Source organism: Nipponia nippon, unplaced genomic scaffold (assembly GCF_047370975.1).
Source record: "Nipponia nippon isolate SJK-2023a ecotype South Korea unplaced genomic scaffold, ASM4737097v1 scaffold_6, whole genome shotgun sequence".
NCBI lineage: Eukaryota > Metazoa > Chordata > Aves > Pelecaniformes > Threskiornithidae > Nipponia > Nipponia nippon.
The window spans coordinates 33,469,608-33,487,915 of NW_028262380.1; the positions used below are offsets into that span (position 1 = coordinate 33,469,608).

The 18,308-nt window shown below is 40.6% G+C and overlaps 2 protein-coding genes across 4 annotated transcripts in view; one reads left to right on the forward strand and one right to left on the reverse strand.

Annotated features, from left to right (window-relative positions):
• CNOT7 (CCR4-NOT transcription complex subunit 7) overlaps window positions 1-338 on the reverse strand; it is a 21,081-nt gene extending 20,743 nt beyond the window's left edge. For 2 of the 3 annotated variants that reach the window (XM_087737677.1, XM_087737675.1), the window contains exon 1: window positions 202-338. The gene's annotated coding sequence lies outside the window, so the exon portion shown is untranslated. Of the gene's footprint in view, window positions 1-25; window positions 179-201 lie in introns of those variants that run through there. The other variant, XM_087737676.1, reaches the window with a different exon arrangement.
• On the forward strand, window positions 227-17,150 carry VPS37A (VPS37A subunit of ESCRT-I). The gene is made up of 12 exons (XM_087737672.1): window positions 227-567; window positions 4,061-4,135; window positions 4,989-5,103; window positions 6,003-6,103; window positions 7,038-7,254; window positions 8,321-8,391; window positions 10,577-10,704; window positions 10,792-10,850; window positions 10,943-11,011; window positions 13,005-13,148; window positions 13,886-13,966; window positions 14,197-17,150. The coding sequence occupies exons 1-11, from the start codon at window positions 368-370 to the stop codon at window positions 13,964-13,966; spliced, it is 1,260 nt and encodes a 419-aa protein (XP_087593798.1). The 5' UTR covers window positions 227-367; the 3' UTR covers window positions 14,197-17,150.
• The last annotated feature ends 1,158 nt before the right edge of the window (window positions 17,151-18,308 follow it).

An 18,308-nucleotide genomic window follows, 5' to 3' on the forward strand; every position in this document is an offset into this window, starting at 1 on the left:
GCGCCCCCGCCCCTCGCTCACTCACGCTCTCGGCCGGGCCGGGCCGGGCCGGGCCGCTGCGGGTCTGGCGGGGCCCCGCGGCGGCCCCCGACGCCCCAGAGCCGCCAGTCGCCGCGCGAGACGCAGGAAGCGCTGCCCCCGCCGCCCCGCCGCACAAAGCCATTACATCATCGCCGCGCGCCGCGGCCTTTCCCCCCTCACCTCTGACCGGCAGCGGGGCCGCCAATCGCCGGCCGCGCCGCGCCGCCTTCCTCCGCCCGTCCTTCCTCCGCCCCGCCGCGGCTGGCGCCGGGGGCGCGCGGCGGTGACGCAGCCTGCGTGCCGCCGCGGGGGCGAGGGGAAGGGAGGCGGTGGCGCCGCCGCGCGCATGCGCGAGGGAGCGAGGCCGGGCTGCGGTGGCGCCGGTGGCCCCGCGCCGGCCGGGGCTGCGGCGGGGAGGATGAACTGGCTGTTCCCCCTCGCCAAGGGCGGCGGCTCCTCCTCGCCCGCCGCGCCGCTGCCCGCCCTCACCAGCCTCCAGCAGCAGAAGCAGCGACAGATCGAGTCCCTGCGCGGCGCCCACGCCTCGTGAGTGGCCGGGGCGGGGGGGGGGGCCTGCGTCGCTCGACCCGGGCCCTGTGGGACCGCGCCTCGGGAGGGGGCCGTGCGTCGCCGCACGCACACCCAGGGGCCTGATTTCGCCCCGTCCGCTCCCGGTGGGGCCCGGCTGGGTCCCGTCGGCCTTCGGCCGTGCGCGGCGCCGGCCGCCGGCGGGGCGGGTAAACAAGAAACCGAGCCGCCGGCGCTGTAGGCCGGGCCGGCCGAACCCCGGGGTGTTCCGGGGTCCCGCCGAGCGGGAGCGGGGTCCCGGGGCGGCCCCGGGGCAGGGCCGCGGGTGCGTGGCCGGAGGGGAGCGGGGAGCGGGGAGCGGGCCCGCGGCGGGGCGGGAGGCTGCGCTCGGGAACCGAAAGGCAGGTTTGCTGTCGGGGCGGCGGGGGGGCCGTCCCCGCTGGCCGGGGTTGCCGGGGCGGCTTGGCCGGGGATCGGGCGCCGATCGTCCTGCCCGCTGACACCGCCGCTTGACCGGGACGCCAGCGGAATGATTTGATGGGGTTTACGGTCTGCAAAGAGATGCAGATTGCGTGTGTTGGAGTAAAGCCCTCTTTCTGGTAACTGGCTGTAGGCGCGTAGTGCTTCAGAAGTTAAGAGTAAAGTTTAATAATTGCCGTTCGCTCACTACCCTAATATTTTGAATTGTGGCGCAGGGAACGTGACGGTATTGCTAAGTATTGTCGTGGCTTAAACTTAAATCTGTTCAGAGCCAATTTCGCAAATATTTTTGAAAGATGGTTCACTTTTCTAAGGAGCTGTCTCTGTGATTGCGCAGCAGCTTACCTAACTAGAAGTTTGTGTTGGACTGGCCTTACTTAGTCTTTTATTTCTACCCTTTTTTCTCTACCCAGGAGATGAGCTCACCCCAAGTTAAGTTCTCAAAAAAACGTGATCAGTTTTTGTCAAGGTCAGCTTGCTGAACTGGTTTACTACCTGTTTGTGCAGGCACCAGTTCAAGCATATACGGGGAGGGAATGGACCCTGGAGCCAGGAATGGAGATGAGGGGTGGGGAGATGGTAGCTGCTCAAATGTAACTTTTCAGCAGTGTAAGCTGGCCTGCCTAATCTCTCTTGAGGGTAGGTGTAAAAAAACCCCCAAAAATAGGCAAGTGAAGGAGTACGTTCTGGCAAAGTGTACAGTTTTCATAAGGGATACTTATTACTGAATAAATCTGAATCACCGTGGCTCAAATTCTGTGCTTCTGAAAAGTATGTGTAGTTGGTGCGAGTTTTCAGAAGTACGAAGGTTTTTTTGAGCGGGACTGATGTGCTTGCTTATGGACTCCACAGCTGCGCAGATCTATAGGATAGGAATACGCATCAAGCATTGCAAGAGCGTTGTTTCCTAAGCAGTGATTAAATAAACGTTGTTCTAATGTTCGTTTTGTCTGATAAGTATATTTTGTCATTCATTTACGTGTATCCCAGCTGGTCCTTACTAAATGCTCAAAATAAAATTCTTGGCATGGTGTAGTTACCGAAGTTATGTAAGCTTGGTTAGTCTTCGTAGATAATAAAAGCCCAGGTATATGTGATCTTAATTTCATTACAGTAGATAGCCTTTCTTTTCAGGATCCCACACAGGTTAGGAGCTTGAAATAAAGTTTTGTGTTTAAAAACCTGTTTTCTTACATTTGTTGTTGTTCTAGACAAAGTTAAGAATGTGTCGTTTTTCCAGTGTACTCATTCCCGCTTGGGGCAGGGACAACTAAGTTTATCGGTTCAAGGCTTTGCTTAAAGGAGGTTATAACAGTTTGGACAGCTCAATGAGATCCTGGATTTCTCATTTCTCTCTCCCTGTTCTCCTCTTCCTCCCCAGTTCCTGTAGGTTGTGCACGTGAGTGGAGCATAATTATATACCCTGCTCAAAAGGATTTTTTAGCAGGCTATTAAAATGCATGACAGATGATTACAGGGCAGGAATGTGCACGAGAGATTCCAGGGAGAATCCTTCAGTTAAGAACAAGAAGGTGGTGATTTCGGAGTGTTTTAGAGTCCTAAACTCTGATTTGAATTCTCCCGTGCTGAGGATGCCTGATAGTTTCTTCAAACAGCCTGTGATTTCATAGGGAAAGAGCTGATACTGAGTTGTCTGTGAGAGGAATGAGGTCAGGCTGCGGAAAGCAAGGTGCATAGCTAGGTTTGTGTCTTGCTCCATTTGTTCCCGAAGCTGTGAAAACTAGAGTTTTAAATTCTGTGTGCAAATAGTGCTTTGGAGGGATACAAAACACTCCTAGCCTACGCTTAATGCGCATTTGCAGGTAATGTATTCTGGGGTTTTTGGGGACAGTAATTGTATGGAGTGCACCTGGAGGTAGATGTAGGGGCGTTTCTGAAGTTGGGTACAAAGAGGTTTTCTGGGAACACCCAGCTGCCCTTATTCCCAATTCCAGCTGTGTTCCCTCCCTTTATAAGAGAGCCTTAGAAAGGTGAGGGAGAAGAATATTATTAACAAGGTGCAGGCAGGAAAAATACATGGAAGAGGAATCAGTCTGCTTTTTAAGTTTGTTTTGATTGTGGCATTGTAAGATGAAGCTGATTTTCTGCCCTCCTTTCTCACCCGGTCCCGGTGTAGGTATGTTAATTTTGGCCAGAAATTCTGCTTCTGAGTTAGGTCTTCTGCTCCTCCTCCTCTGCATTCTTTGGGATGCCATCTTTCAAAACACTCTTGCTGTGCATACAAATTGTAGAGTGCTTTGAGTGTTGAAATCAATTTCCTGTTAATGCAGATGATTGAAAGATTTTTCTCAGTAACTTACGTGTTATAGGAGGAGCAAATTTCGATTCAGTCTTACCAGATTTCATAAGATAACATGTTTCTTCACTCGATGCTTTTGGGGCAGGGGGGCGGCTATGTCTTGAGTGTCACTAGATTACAGAGCTTTACATTCTTACAAGTAGCTCTTCTCCAGATGATTCTTGAAAATATCTGTGCAAGTGCCTAGAACTTGTTTCATGTGGAAAAAACATCTATTAAATAGTAAGCAAATCTATTAAGCAAGAAGGCCTAGTGTAATGTATGTTTTAAATATTGATCTGTAGGTAGTGTTGCAGAGCAATACTTAGTTGTGAACCAGGTGTAACACCTTGGCAAAGTAAATGTTTTATCAGATAAAAATCAGTATATTAAAAAAATCACTGATGTGATGTCTGAAGTTAAGCCAGTAAGTGGAGAAAGATAAGTTGGGATTGTTGTCAGATCAGTGGGTAGCACAATTTCTCTGCTTATATTTCCATCGCTTGTGATCGTGCATGAGGTTTGAACGTTGAATCTACTATTTTTTGCTTTAATTTTAATATTCAGTATAGCATTCTGAAGCATATTAACTTATTCCAGCATTTTCAATTTTATTCTTACAAGGCTTTTCAAAACTAAACTAAATACAAAGGTCTGAGGTCATGCCCTTTTTTAGGCTTTAGGCTGTTATATTGACCATTAATTGGATGCTAACAATTTCTTCTTTGACAGCATTGCAGAAATTCAGAAAGATGTGGAATATCGACTGCCATTCACTGTAAACAACTTGACAATTAATATTAACATGTAAGTAGAGTGAGATATCTCTATGCACATCTTGAAAATTAAAAATGTTCTCAAAAAAAAGTAGTAATAGAACATAAATGTCTCCCATCTCATAACTAATTTGAGGAACTATAACCTGGATTTGCATTAGTGGTTGTAGTGATCTAAGTGCAAGTGGTTCTGTACAAGATGCAGATGCTCAGCTCAGCTGAAAGCAAAACTATATTTTGCTGTGGTCAGCTGCTAAGATACCTGCGTGGTTTTGGTTGAAGATAAGTAGGAGAAAATGCTTGAGGGTTTCTGATGACTTTGAATCCCTTACGAGTGAAAATAAACTTAATTAGTAATTTACTAATCTGCTGTAGCTCCTAGTACTAACTCTTACCTCAATGAAGCTTCTGGATCATAACTTAAGTGATTTATTGTAACATTTCCAATGAATTTACTTGGGGGGTGCTTTTGCTCTGGCAAATATTGATGGTATTCTGTTGACAAGTTTTTTATGACTTTAGCCTGATAACTTGCCTGATATTCTTGCAGGTTATGCTATGTTGTTGTAATAACATTTGTATTAGAAAATATTCTCGTTATGCTACAGCTTTTTCTTGGTCCATGGACATAATTGCTTCATTGTTATGCTACGGTTTTGCCCAGTAAATGCTCTCTTCAGTTCTGTGGAAGTCTGGTATTCTAATCTGTCTGACTTCTAATTTTGTAACTGAATAATCCTCTTGTGTGCTTCACTCTGTGTTTCTCCATAACTCTTCTTGTAGAAACATAAGTTTATGTAATTAATAGTACTTTTTCTTTGCATAAGAAGTCTTCTTATGCAAACTTTATCATGGGATGTAGCTGATAATTCTTGTATTTGCAGCTTGCTTCCACCTCAGTTTCCTCAGGAAAAACCAGTCATCAGTGTTTTCCCACCTGTGAGACATCATTTAATGGACAAGCAGGGAGTGTATGTGACCGGTCCATTAATAAGTAATGTATGTATAATTTGTAGCTTCACATATATCTACATGTATTAAAATTGCTATTAACAGTAGACTATTGCTAATGCTTCTGCTAAAAAAGACTAGTACAGATCCTAATCCCTCTCAAACTATATTTTCAGGGGTCTGAAAACAAAAATTCAGTAGTGTTCGGTATACTACTTTTAATTCTTTTACTGCTACCATTACTGAGTTCAGTATTCCATATATCTAAAACTATTTTAAGTTATGATGGCTTAGAAAGTTCCTACCACTTTTCTTGTTAGTACTAATAGCACAGTTCTTGTTTTCTCTACAGCTATTCCAAATAAGGGAGAAGGATGCTTTAAGACTGTTCTGTGACATAGTTCTTTCTACCCTAATCCTGTTAGAAAGATATAAAGGTTTTAGCTCTAATATGCAGGATTTTAATATGCTGTGAGCTTTTTTTTCTCTGCCAGCAAGGATGTGATAGGGTTTTTTGCGTTGTGGAGTCAGGTTATGACTTTTTCAGAATGCAGTTAACGATGCTTTTTGTCTCAAACTTAAATCTTGAGGGGTTTTTTTTCCCCTTTATTTTTTTCCCTCCAAATGTATCTTGTTAAGCAAGGTGGGGTTTTTTTTGGTTGTTCATCAGAAATGTTATACTTGATTGATTCTCCATTGATAATGGAATATCCAAAAGACTTGTAGTTTCTGTTCAGTTCTGGGTGGCTTTATCACTTTATTTGGAGCTTGCATAAACACAGATTACATTAGCTCATATGTCTCTGAAATAGCTTACAGCACTGCCCTGTGGGTATAATTAGTCAAGTTCAGCACATTTTGGAACTGTTGGATTCCAGGAGTAATTTTTCTTCTGCATCTTGCTGCTTTAAGTTTTTTGAGGTTTGGTTTGGTTTTGTTTTTACCAGTTTACAATGCACTCAGATCTGGGAAAAATTATTCAGAGTTTGCTGGATGAGTTTTGGAAGAATCCTCCAGTTCTGGCTCCTAGCTCAACATCATTTCCATAGTAAGTATCTATAAATATGATGAATGAAACAATGTGTATTAACTTACATTTTTTAACCACAGATGAAGCCAAGTATCAGGGGGGCAGGAACAGGAATAATGTAGTGGATGTATTGTGAGACATAGATTCCCTGCACAGTTTCATGTGCATGCTTGATGGCATGGTTGTTTTCAGAAGAAACACTGGATTTCATTGGAGTTGCTGTATCAACATGCTGATATAACTTCTGTTTTCTTGAAAAAGAATAAATGTTTACATTATCAGATGAAATCTTGATTCTGCTGTAGATCATGATCTGAGCAGTTGTGCTTCTTCATATTCTGTTCATAATCTCCCAGGCTTAGAGGCAGCTTCTGTTGCACAACTGTGCAACAGAAGTTGTGCAGTTTAAATAATTGTATTAAATATGCAAAAGTGGTCTGAGACATTACAGCTTTATCACTACAACTGTGGTTCTCGTGGCTGACGATGATACTGGGTTCAGATGCAGCTGCAGTTGTGAATTTAAAAAAAATAATTCATGTTATTTAGAAGTAATTATTGTGTGCATTGCCCAAGCTGTTAAATGCTATACTGTAAATAAGAACTAATGTATGACACAGATGCATTTCTCAGGACTTTTAGATGGAAACCATTTAAAGTTACGCTCTCATAAATTTTTGAGAAGTAGTTTTCTTACAATTAAGAGTGTGAGTGTGTATTTGGCTGCTCTACAAGAATATAGTTTAATGGAGTTGTATATTGTGTCACAGTATAAGACATAAAGTAGACTTACTACATTGGAAGTAACTGAGAACAGAAAATGCAAACTTTATGGTCTTTTAAAAATTCAATCTTTTGTCTTGTATGTGGTCTAGTAATTACAATTCAAATTATAAGAAATGTGCTGTAAGCAGTTGGTTGCTCATGGTCGTGGTTGTTTGTTTGTTTTTAGCCTTTTCAACAAACCAGCTGGAATGCCTCCTTACGCTCCTCAGGGGTTTCCATTTCTTCCTCCGTACCCACCTCAAGAAACAAATAGAACAATGGCAGCCGTGCCAGTTGCTGAATCAGTTTCTTCAAGCTACACTACAGACAAGCCTGCTGCTCCCTCTTATGGCTTCATTGCTGATCTGCCACTACCTGTTCCAACAGCAGAAGCAGTGCTTCAGGTCTGTGCACTGAGTTTTGCTGCTTAAGCTATCAGACACTGGGTATAAGTTCCCTCAAGGGCACACAGGGCATTGCCACAAAACTCAAGGAACAGTCTGAGTGACCACACTTCATTGTTTTGCTGGTGCTAGGAAAATGAAAATGCCATTCTGGCTTTGATGAAAAGTATTTTAGAACAAACTTGAAGTCAGAGCAACAAGTTTGTCTTTCTGAGTTTCAGTGAAACTAGTGTTATGCTAAATATCTTTGAATATACTTTTTTTTTTGAGCTGCACTCCCCCATAGTACAGCTGTGACTGTTTCTCCAGCCGTAGAAAATGAGATCCTTTTATCTATATGGGATTTCCTGCCCCGAACCTATCAGGTGAGAATGATGTGCAGTCCCAAGCTGTTATGTGTAGAGTATTTATTTCTTGGTTTCATGCTTCAAATAGCTTCTCTTCACGGATCTTGGATGTGTGTACTCACAAAATCCCTCTCACTGATGCACTCTGGAAGGATTTCTTTTTTTAATGTCCTCCAGAAACTTTCTATCCAAATGTTTAGTCTTTCATCAAATCCTGTCTTTAGAAACAAAAGCTTTCTTCATCTTGGAAGACACTTTTCTGGTTTTGTAGAATTTAAAATTTATACCTTCTATGAAGACAGACTTATTTTTCCCCTTCTAAAAACTTTTGTCCTGAGGGATTATGTCTTCAAAAACCACATGAGAGAGATCAAAATGTCAATCTCTTTCTCTGTTCTCACTTCCCTGAGTTATGCTACTCTTGTGTGTTTCCTGGGTCATCCACCTGTTCTCAAACAGAGGACATAGCAAGACAGAATTATTTTCCTCCAAAAGTGGTTCATCTTTTATGACATGCTACCCCAAACATCCCCAAGTATTTTGTTGCCATGGTTGAGTTGAGACATCTTCTGTTCAGAGGCTAGTGCTACTGCTTCTTACTACTTTTCCTACTTTTCTTGTTGCTGGCAAATATTCATCTCCAGTTTTGGATTAATCAGGTTAAACATCAAGAAATTGATCTTCAAAAATCTACTAAGCTTTTCTAAACTTCCGTTTAGGTTGGCCAGAATGGATTTACTTACAAGATGCCTGATGTTCCTGATACATTTCCAGAACTCTCAGAACTAAGGTAAATTTTCAGAAGGTAGCAAAACTTTCCATAGTGATTAAAAGGCAATTATTGCTGGTCTGTATCTGATTTTTGTCCAAAGTCTGTATATATCACTGAAAGGTTTTTGTAGAAATTATAAATAGGAGAACTACCACTTAGCAAAATTGTAGAGTCAGAGTGTAAGCCAGCCTTGTATTCAAATGTGGTGCTTGTTTAGGGTTTTCTCAGCAGCAACAATACGTTACGATTCAACACCAGGGAAAAGAGCATTTATTTTTATTTTTCTAACTGTCAGTATTCTGTCTTCTGGGGCCTCACCAGGGACTTGATTTCTACTAACACAATAAGCGTAACTTTTGAAGGAGGAAAGGCGACAGGGAAATGGACTTGAGACTGGTTCACAAATGGACTACTTTGTGAGCAGCTCGGCATGTACGGGGGGGTTGGTTTAGATAAATCCAGGTGGTAAATGTGCCAGCTGTCCCAGTGCAAATCACTTCCACATCTAAATACTTCATACACATATTACACAAATACTTTAATCAAAAGCATATCTTGTCATAATTGAAATTATATTCGTTATTGTTCCCAGCAGTTTGCTCAGATCTAATGAGACAGCCTCCTTGATCAGTTATCTGGGATTGAATAGATTACAAATTAGCTAGTAATTCTGAAGGGTCTTAGAAGATTGGTTTCTTTCTGATCTCACATCTTTGTGGTGGTGTCATAGTTTAGTGATTGAAAACTCTGTCCTTTCAAAAAGCAAAAGACCTTTGGCAAGAAGGACTTCTGGGTTTTTTTTTTGTTTCCCTTGACACCTTCTTAAGAGCCTGTTTAATTTAGCTAAATCAGCTGTAAGTTCTAGCAGCATCCTTATTATGTAGCAGAAAGTTAGGGGGCCTGGGGAGGAAGTGTAATTTGTTTGTTTAGATAAAACATTCTAATCAAGTTTGGTCCTTCCAAGAAGACCGGATTAAAATTCCATGATTCTTCTGGTGGTAGTTGAGTTAAATTACAAATGGTAGTGCAGCTGTTCTGAGTAGCTCTGTTGGGTGTGGGTACCAGTGTTTTGGTAGCTTGAGGGCTGCACAGGTGGTCTTTGTGGGAAGGGGCCCAGGGGCTGCCCCCATGCCAGACACAGCTGGCTTGGCAGGAGACCCACTGCAGGATAGCTGAGTCGATCAGTGAAGCAGGTGCTGCCTCTATGAAAACACATGTAAAAAAGAGCAAACACTGCAGAGACAGTGAGGATTCAGGGGAGGGGTGGAAGAGTGTGAGAATCCTGCGAACACCAAGGTCAGAGAAGAAGGGGGAGGAGGTGCTCCAAGTTGCTAGAGCAGATAATCATCTGCAGCCCGTGGTGGTTTTGGAAAAGACCACAGTAGAACAGGTATTTCCCTGTAGCCCATGGAGAGGACTATGCTGGAGTAGGTATCCACGCTGCAGTCCGTGGAGGACCCCACATTGGAGCAGGCAGGTAAGCCCTGAAGGAAACTGTAGCCATGGAGAGCAGGCTCTACTGCCAAGGACTGCAGCCTGTGGAGAGGGACCCATACTGGAGCAGGGGAAAAGTGTGAGGAGGAAGGAGCAGCAGAGACAAACGTACGGCCTGACTGCAACACCTGCAATTCCCCCCACTCCCTGCAGTGCTTGAGGCAGGGGGAGGTAGAGGAGTTGCGAATGAAGGAGTGAAGTTGAGCCTGGGGAAAAAGGGGGTGAGGTGTTTTAGGTTTTGTCTTTCTTTCTCACCATCCAACTCTTACTGTAATTGGCAATAAATTAAATTAATTTTTCCTAAGTTGAGTGTGTTTTGCTTGTGATTGTAATTGGTAAGTGGTCTCCCTGTCTTTATCTTGACCGACAAGCTTTTCCCCTATATCCTCCTGAGGAGGGGGACTGAGAAAGCAGCTGAGTGAGCGTCTGGTAGCTGGCCAAGGTCAACTCACTATAGTAGCATTAAAAAACGCTTTATAGGAAATAAGGCTTGAAATGAGAGATACTTTTTAACACACTGCTTTTTAAGCTCACTGCTGCAGATAGTAGAGCCCACAGTCCAGGCAAAAAGGGGAAAAATAAGTTGTGGTCGAGTGTCGTGTATCTGTAACATCCCAATAAATGCCTCAAACTTTTGGCAGAAATGAGTAACTCTACATGTAATGTTTGCTGTTAGCTTTAAATCTGCTTTCTTTCTGTTTGAATATAGTATATCACAGCTGACCAATATGAACGAGCAAGAGGAAGTGTTACTGGAACAGTTTGTGACTCTACCACAACTGAAGCAAGTCATTACTGACAGAGATGAGTTAGTGAAAAGCATTGAAGAGCTGGCAAGTAAGATGTCAAAACGTTATCATCTGTGGCTGTGTTCTGCGAGCTGAATCCTTTAAAAAAAGTAGTAATAGTGACTTCATTTTACAGAAAAAAACTTGTTGCTGGAGCCCAGTCTTGAGGCAAAAAGACAGACAGTGTTGGATAAAGTAAGTGAACAAGAAAATATTTTTCAGAAATACTAGTTGTAATATTCTGGTTTTTTCAGGGAGGAAAACATTCTTTTTCTTCTTCCTTCCAGTATGAGCAACTCACACAGATGAAAGCAGCCTTTGAAAAAAAGATGCAAAGACAGCATGAACTTAGTGAGGTATAATCTCTATATCATATTATCTTTTAAGAGTACTTCAATAAAACTGAAGTTTTGATTTCTATCTTTATCTATAAAGAATATTCTTCTGGTTAAATTCTAATTTTATATGGAATAGATTCATATCAAGTGTGAAATAAAATGGGATGAAGTACCAAACCGTTTGAAAGCAAAGCAGTGTTATGATTGCACTACTGTTTTTTTGGGTTGGTTTTTTTTTTTAACGCTGCAATAGAAGCAAAGTTGGAAGAAGGGAGTGTGATGAGCATTTAGAGCTGTTCTTAAGTACAATCCTGGGTCAAACCAGTTTTAAGAATAGAATGTTTTATAAAGAAGGCTTGTTTAATTAATGGTACCCATTCAACATAATAAGCTTGTAAAACTGTATGAGATGAAAATAATTAAAACCATTGTTGTAGAAACTTAAATTCTGTGATTCACTGGGTATGCTTACTTTGGGCAACACGTTATATATGCTGTCAAACTTTGCACATTCTAAAGCTCAAATAGAGTAAAGTCACTACTTCAGAAAGCAGTTTGGAGAAGAACAGTTTCTTAGCATGTTTACCAGGATATGCATTAAAAGATGTAACTTGTCATAAAACAATTTCTGTGCTGAAATCTTTGCAAGACTTGTGACCTGAGAATGCAACAGTCCATCAAAATAGCATGCATAATAACTGAATTTCAAAATGCTCAAAAAGTAACAGAATACGAAATAGCAAGCAGAAAGTTAGGTGACAGCAAACTGAATGATTTCATTGGTAATCTAAATGAATTAAATGTTTCCTCGCTTGAAAATCAGAATAGTCTGACTCCTAATGCTTCCTTTCTGTGTGATATAAGTTGGCTTTAAAGTGGGTGGAGGTAGTTGGCATTGAGAAACCTTCATTTCTGTAAGAAACCACTTAAGAACAGGACATAATATCCCACTGCTATATTACCTTTTCTTTTTTTCTAAGTTAGATTTGCTGATTCAATTTAGTGGTGGTTAGGAGGCTGAGAGCTGGGGAGTTGCAGATGGATTTTTGTGCTGTTTTTCCACATAGGCTGTATCTTCATATATTGATGTTCACTGTACACTACCTGGTATCTCCTGTTCTCTCTCCTTCAAAGTTCCAGACAAGTCTTTTTACTTTGTGCTGTGGGTGAATTTTAGTCATCTTTTATTAAAGCAAATTCTCCTTATTTTGTACAAGATTAATTTAACAGGAAATTTCTGATTACATTACAGTTTTACAGTATGTAAGTAAAATATTTTTCATGGGGTAGATGACGGGTACTCCAAGCATCTAAAATCTATAAATACCTTAATTTTGCAGTTCTGGCTCTGCACAGACTTCTATTGAAGACGTGAATTGCATTCTAATTAACTGTCCAAACGTTTTAGAGGAAAAATAATGCAATTATACGCAATAAGCAGAAATAAGGTTTGAGGTTTATAAGAACAGAAGAATGAGTATACTGGTTTAGATTAGCAGCCCATCTACGTCTTGAGTAGGTGCTTTTTCCTTTCCTGTCTTCCTCTCCACAGCCATTTCAAGGGTATTTAAAAGCTGAACAGTAAGTGCTTCTTTACCTTTTTATACTTCTCAGGTTCACTACTGACTTTGAGTCTCAAAAGTAGACCCTGTTTACTGAAGACACTTAAAAAGCTAGTTCTACTCAGAAATCATGCACTCGAGAACCTGTCAGATTTCCAAGTTGGATGTTTTCTACAGTGTAGAGCAAAAGTTGAAAAGGTTTATACATTTGTGAGAATCATTGTGAATGAACACCTAAACTAGCAACGCTTTTCTCACATCGAATCCTTTCTAGTTTAACAAGCTATGCTGTTTCTTGGAGGTGAAGCTTCATCTGGTCACTTAGGCTTTTATGTAATAATACAGCTTTATTCACATATCCCATATTTATATAGTAATTTTTCCTTCTTATTGGAAATGTAGGTTTTGATGGACAGTTTAATATTACAGAGGAGTTTTTATTTTCTTAGAGTTGCAGTCCAAGTGCTCTGCAAGCCAGACTTAAAGTAGCTGCTCATGAAGCTGAAGAGGAATCTGACACTATTGCAGAAGAATTCTTGGAAGGCAAAACAGAAATAGATGACTTCCTTAGTAGTTTCATGGAAAAGAGAACGGTATGTAATATACAAGTCATTCTAATCTGAGTGATATACAACACATAGTGAATAAATTTAAGACTTGGAGCTTGAGCAGTCCTGTGATGCAGAACAGTGCTTTAGTAAGCTCCAACAAAAGAAAAATATATCCCTAAGTGGCTACAGTCTATTTAGAATATAATCTGCATTCTGAAGGCACATACCTTTAAGATGGGAGTGCAAAGGTCTCCTGCATTAGACCCTAGTCCTGTGTTGTTGCAGATATTTTTGTGCCACTTTCTTCTATATCCTATATAGATATAGGGAAGATAGCCACATGGACAATTTTAAATTTGGTAAGTCGACATAGAATGACATCTTATATTAAGCAACCTTAATGTTTAATTTATTAAACTTCATAAACTAATTATTCTGTTGATGGCTATCACGAAATAAATAACTGAGGTTCAAAAACCACCATTCTTGCTCATGCTGCAACAAGAGCGACTTACCGGGTAGTGTACCTTTCTTTAAAAATGCCTAAGAAATGCATTTCATAACATAGGAAACAATTCTCTTGTTTCCCAAGCAGTTGTGGATGTAGTAATGTTATCAATACACACAGTTGTTGACCCTGAAGTTTGGAAGGGAGGTGGTTCACAGGGTTTTCCTTTTTTAAAGAGCCTGCAAAGTAGCTAAATCATTGAAGAGAAACTGTAGTATACATTATAAAAAATTCCTTTCAGAATTCACTCTTCCTATGTCTTGTTTTGTAGCTCTGCCACTGTAGACGAGCCAAAGAGGAAAAACTTCAACAGGCAATAGCAATGCACAGCCAATTTCATGCTCCGCTATAGGTAAACTGTTGTTTTAATATTTGTGGTGCACTTTTTTTTTTTTTTTTTAATTTATCTCATTGTCACACACTTATAAATTGCTAACTGCAAATGGATTTGTTACAATGCTTAGTGTTCTCACAATGCTTTCTGTGGAAATCAAGTATGTACTTCATGTGTTGTTAGTTGTATTTAAAACATAACTTCTGGAGGAGTTAAAAATGTCTAATTATGAAAATTTGTCTTTACAGACTTCCTGCAAACTACACCTGCCAAGAGAATGAGTGAAAAACCCAATAAAGCACACTTTTTAATAACTATTATTTGCAAATAAGCATTTCATCTTATGTGGTTGTATTTATAGAAGAGATTGTATACAGAGTTGGGATGGTTTTTGTACAAATTAGAATGTCTCTTTATATTCTCATTGTACTCAAGAATCCTTCTATTGCAATCTTTGCACTAATTTCTTGTATTTATTGTTGATAGTTCTTATTATATTTAAGTTTCTGCTGCTATACTCCATTCTTCAGAGATTAAATATCTAAACATGTAATTTTGACTAGCTTTTTACATTTTTATAAAAACATAATTCATATCTTTTGTATTTTGAACTTTAAACATAGATTTGGCTTGATCTGTGGAAGAGTTTGAGATAAATGGTGATAGGGCTTTGGAAACTGAAGTTCATAATTTGAGATTGTCAGTGGATTCACAAGCTGTCTTTTCTTGAAGCCAAAATGTTTCAGAACAAGTTTTTTACTTTTAAGTAATAATACAAAACTAAGTATAGCCTGTATTGTGTTTTGGGTAAGTAGATTTGGATTGAGCAAAGAATATGTTGGAACAAATTATACTGGAATCAAAATAGAATAAATGAACTCTGTGTAGATTTGGTATGTTGCTCAGTAGCACCGAGGCACTTGATTTCAGGAGTGGCTTGGTACCTACCACTGTAATTAAACACAATTGCATCTAACAATTTCATTTTCATATTTGTTTTTACTTAAAGGAAAAATAATCAGGTCACCTCCCAGTTTTTGTTTTATGCAATATGAATATGTTCATCATGTGAGGAGCTCAAAAGCACTTTACAAAAAGTAGTTCTGAAGTTCTTTGTGAAGTAGCAGTTATTTTTTCCTAATTTTAAGGAACAAAGAAACTAATTTGGTTGGAGTTGCATAGTGTGTTACATTAAGGCCAGTGATAGAATTTGGAAGTGCGACTTAATTCTGCCCTTTAATTACTGAATCTTGCCTCTGGTGAGCTGACTTTTTTTAGGATGGGTGTATATCTGGTGAGAATGGATCGGACCGAGTGCAGTATTCTATAGCAGAACAATCCTGTACAGGGCTGCCTTTTTGTTGTTGTTTCTTCCTTAGAAGCAGAGAAAGGAACAGATGACCAAACACCAGGTGTTCTTCCTGAGTTGGGCTCCTACCTTCTGTATACGTTTTATAATGGCATGGAATGACGGACTTCTGTCCTCATCTGCCTCCTCCTGTCGAGTGTTACGTGGTGTCTTATGGTGCTCTACGGTGACTGAACTCTCTAGCCAGGTCACCTTCAGAGGATTTGCTTCTCAAACTAGTACAAGATATCAACACTTCAGCTCTTCCTCTTAGGTTATTTTGTAAGCAAATTTATAAATTCAGGACTTCTCTATGGAGTCCTTCTGATGATAATGGAGATGATTCTAGAAGAAAACGTCACAGTTCAATGCAAGTTCATAGTACAGTGTTTCTTGTTCAGGGATATGAAAGTTTAAGGTCTTCTCTTTTCTCCCTTTCTATTCTCTCTCGTGTATCGTTGTTCCTATTAGGATTTTTTTCCCCCTATTTTTTAGCCCCTTCTGCAGTCACAAACCTGAACTCTAGAAAAGAAGCACAGAAGTCTCTGTACTCAACAATGATGTACTGGGTTAGCTATGGGTATCCTGGCACAGGCAGGAATGGCCCGTCTGTTCCGGGCCCTTAAAGGACAAACCAACCTGCTGCTGGTTTGGTTTCTTTTTTTTTTTTTTTTTTTTTTTTTTTTTCCCTTTTCTTTTAGTCCTACACTGGTTGTGCCAATGCCAACATTTTTCCTTGTAGGCAATCTTCACACTTTCACCAGAAGACTTTGTACAACACTGGTAACTCTGTCAGAGTTAGGTTTTTTGGTTTCTGGCATGCCGGTAGTTCACTGTTAAGCACATTCCTTACCTTATTTTGCTGAAATGTGGCATGTAGGTGTAAATCCAGCTGCTGTTAGATGCATATTCTAAAAAATGTTTTGAAATGAATCAAGTGAACTCTTAAGCAATCTGGAATAACAGGCCACATACAGTGACTTGTTTCTGGAGATCCTTGCACTGTGTGATGCTCACGGTGAGGTGTTCTGCCAAGCGGAAAAGTGAAATAAATGAGCAAGAAATACAGGAGTAAGGAGGTGACTTGTCTCTGGTGGTGTGGTACTTCAGGGTGTGGGTGAGGGTGCATTCTGCATTGTAAATGCTAAGTGAGTTTGGGTTTTGCCTAATTTTAACATCTGCTCTTACTGCTAAATGTTTCCTATAGCTGACTTTAGGCCTTTTGTTCCTCCTTGAGTCAAGTGACTACTTAAATCCAGAACTGAATTCTCCATATACCAATTGTAACTGATGCTGTTGCAGACCAGAGAAATTATTTTAAAATGTAAGTCTGAAATTAAGTAGGTTTCATTTTAGGGTGATCTTGCATACAACTGGTGTTAATGGTACATTCTGCTGGGGCTTATAGAAGAAAGCTTTTCTAGATTTCACACTGTATTTGACATGCTAACCTTTCTGAAAGACGGGGATTGTCAGGTAGGTGCAGCTGTTCTAGCCACCACTACAAGCAAGAGACTATAATTTAGTTCTAAGCAGTATCTAATGATCTACTATAGTTCCGTTGTTTGCCATGTACATACTCCTGCAGCTTTGCCGCTTTGGACCTTGACCAAATGCAGAAGTTGGTTAGAAATCTTTTAGTCCTGTTTCTGTCCAAGTTCTTACTACTCCCTTCAAAGACTAGGAGGATAAGTCTTTCTAAAAGAGAGATTTGAGAGACCTTCAGGTAAAACTGAATTAAAACTCTGGCAACAAAGTTAAGTCAGTTATCACAGCCTTATTGTATACATTATTCTGAACAGTAAATACTGTAATGTGTTAAACTTACAAATAAAGGCTTTGGGATTTTTAATATATCTTGTAATTGTCTAACTTACAGATAGAGTTGGGCATTCCAGAACTTGTTGGGTGGATACAGACTTGTGTTGGAAACATGGAGTAAGCTACTCAAGGACAAACTTTTTAATCTTTGTGTGTAGTGATTTGAGCTTTTCCTGTTTCACCCTTTCAGCAGCAGTAATTCCTGGAGCCACCTTCACTAAAATGGGCTTCGAAAACCCATATTGCATCTCTAGCTACTGCTTTTGTAAACGCCTTGTTTTGCTCAGATACCTGTAGAGATAAAATTTATATGTAGTAATAAGCTACAAGGAGAGCTTGTATATCAATAATAAGGGAATACCTTAGCATAAAGCACTGTGTTCTTTTAGTCTTTGGAAACAGAATAAATTAATCTGAATAACCTTGGCAACCAGCAGACTTAAAAATGAGTCCTTGCCTGAATTCAGTCACAGTGATTCTGGTGGACCTATAAGGTTTCATTAGCTTCTTTCCAGAATGATTTATATTAAAAGACCACTAAATTTTATTTTAAGATTTAAATGATTTGCTTTGCTGGCTCCAGGGGCTTTACTGGCAATTTCAATAATATAAGTAAAGTTGAATGCTTATTTTACCTTTCCTTCTCATCGCAATGTTTCTGGCCTCTCTGAATTCGGGGTTTGCTGTACGCTTGGCCCTAGATCTTTGGCAGATTTTTTCCCGGTCTTAGTACTGTGATAAGTTGACCTGCTTTTAACTTACCCCACCACATGTTCCTCCCTTCCCAAATGAATTGTCAGGGACTTACCTGTCCTTGGAGGATTTTTCAGTCGCTGTGGTGTTTACCTGTCTGCACTCTACAGTGTGAGGGTGAGCAGCCAACCTAAAAGCTACACTCGGCCTCCAGCCTACGTGCAGAAGCAGCCCGTGCCTCGACTGTGATGTTTGTGGTAAACGTGAGGACTCTGTGTGCAGATCAGGGCAGCATCCACATAAAAGCATCGAGTTAGCTGGTCAACAGTGACAAAATGCTTATCTTCATTGCAAAGGCTACCTCCTTGTTGTTGCTGGGTTTTAATTGTTACTAGTTTGTGTCATCAAACGTCTTTCATGCTATGTAAACTGGTGCTCTGCCTTCCCCCTGTCTTCAAAGAATGCGGTTCCCTGCCTTACCGCTAATTTTACAAAAAG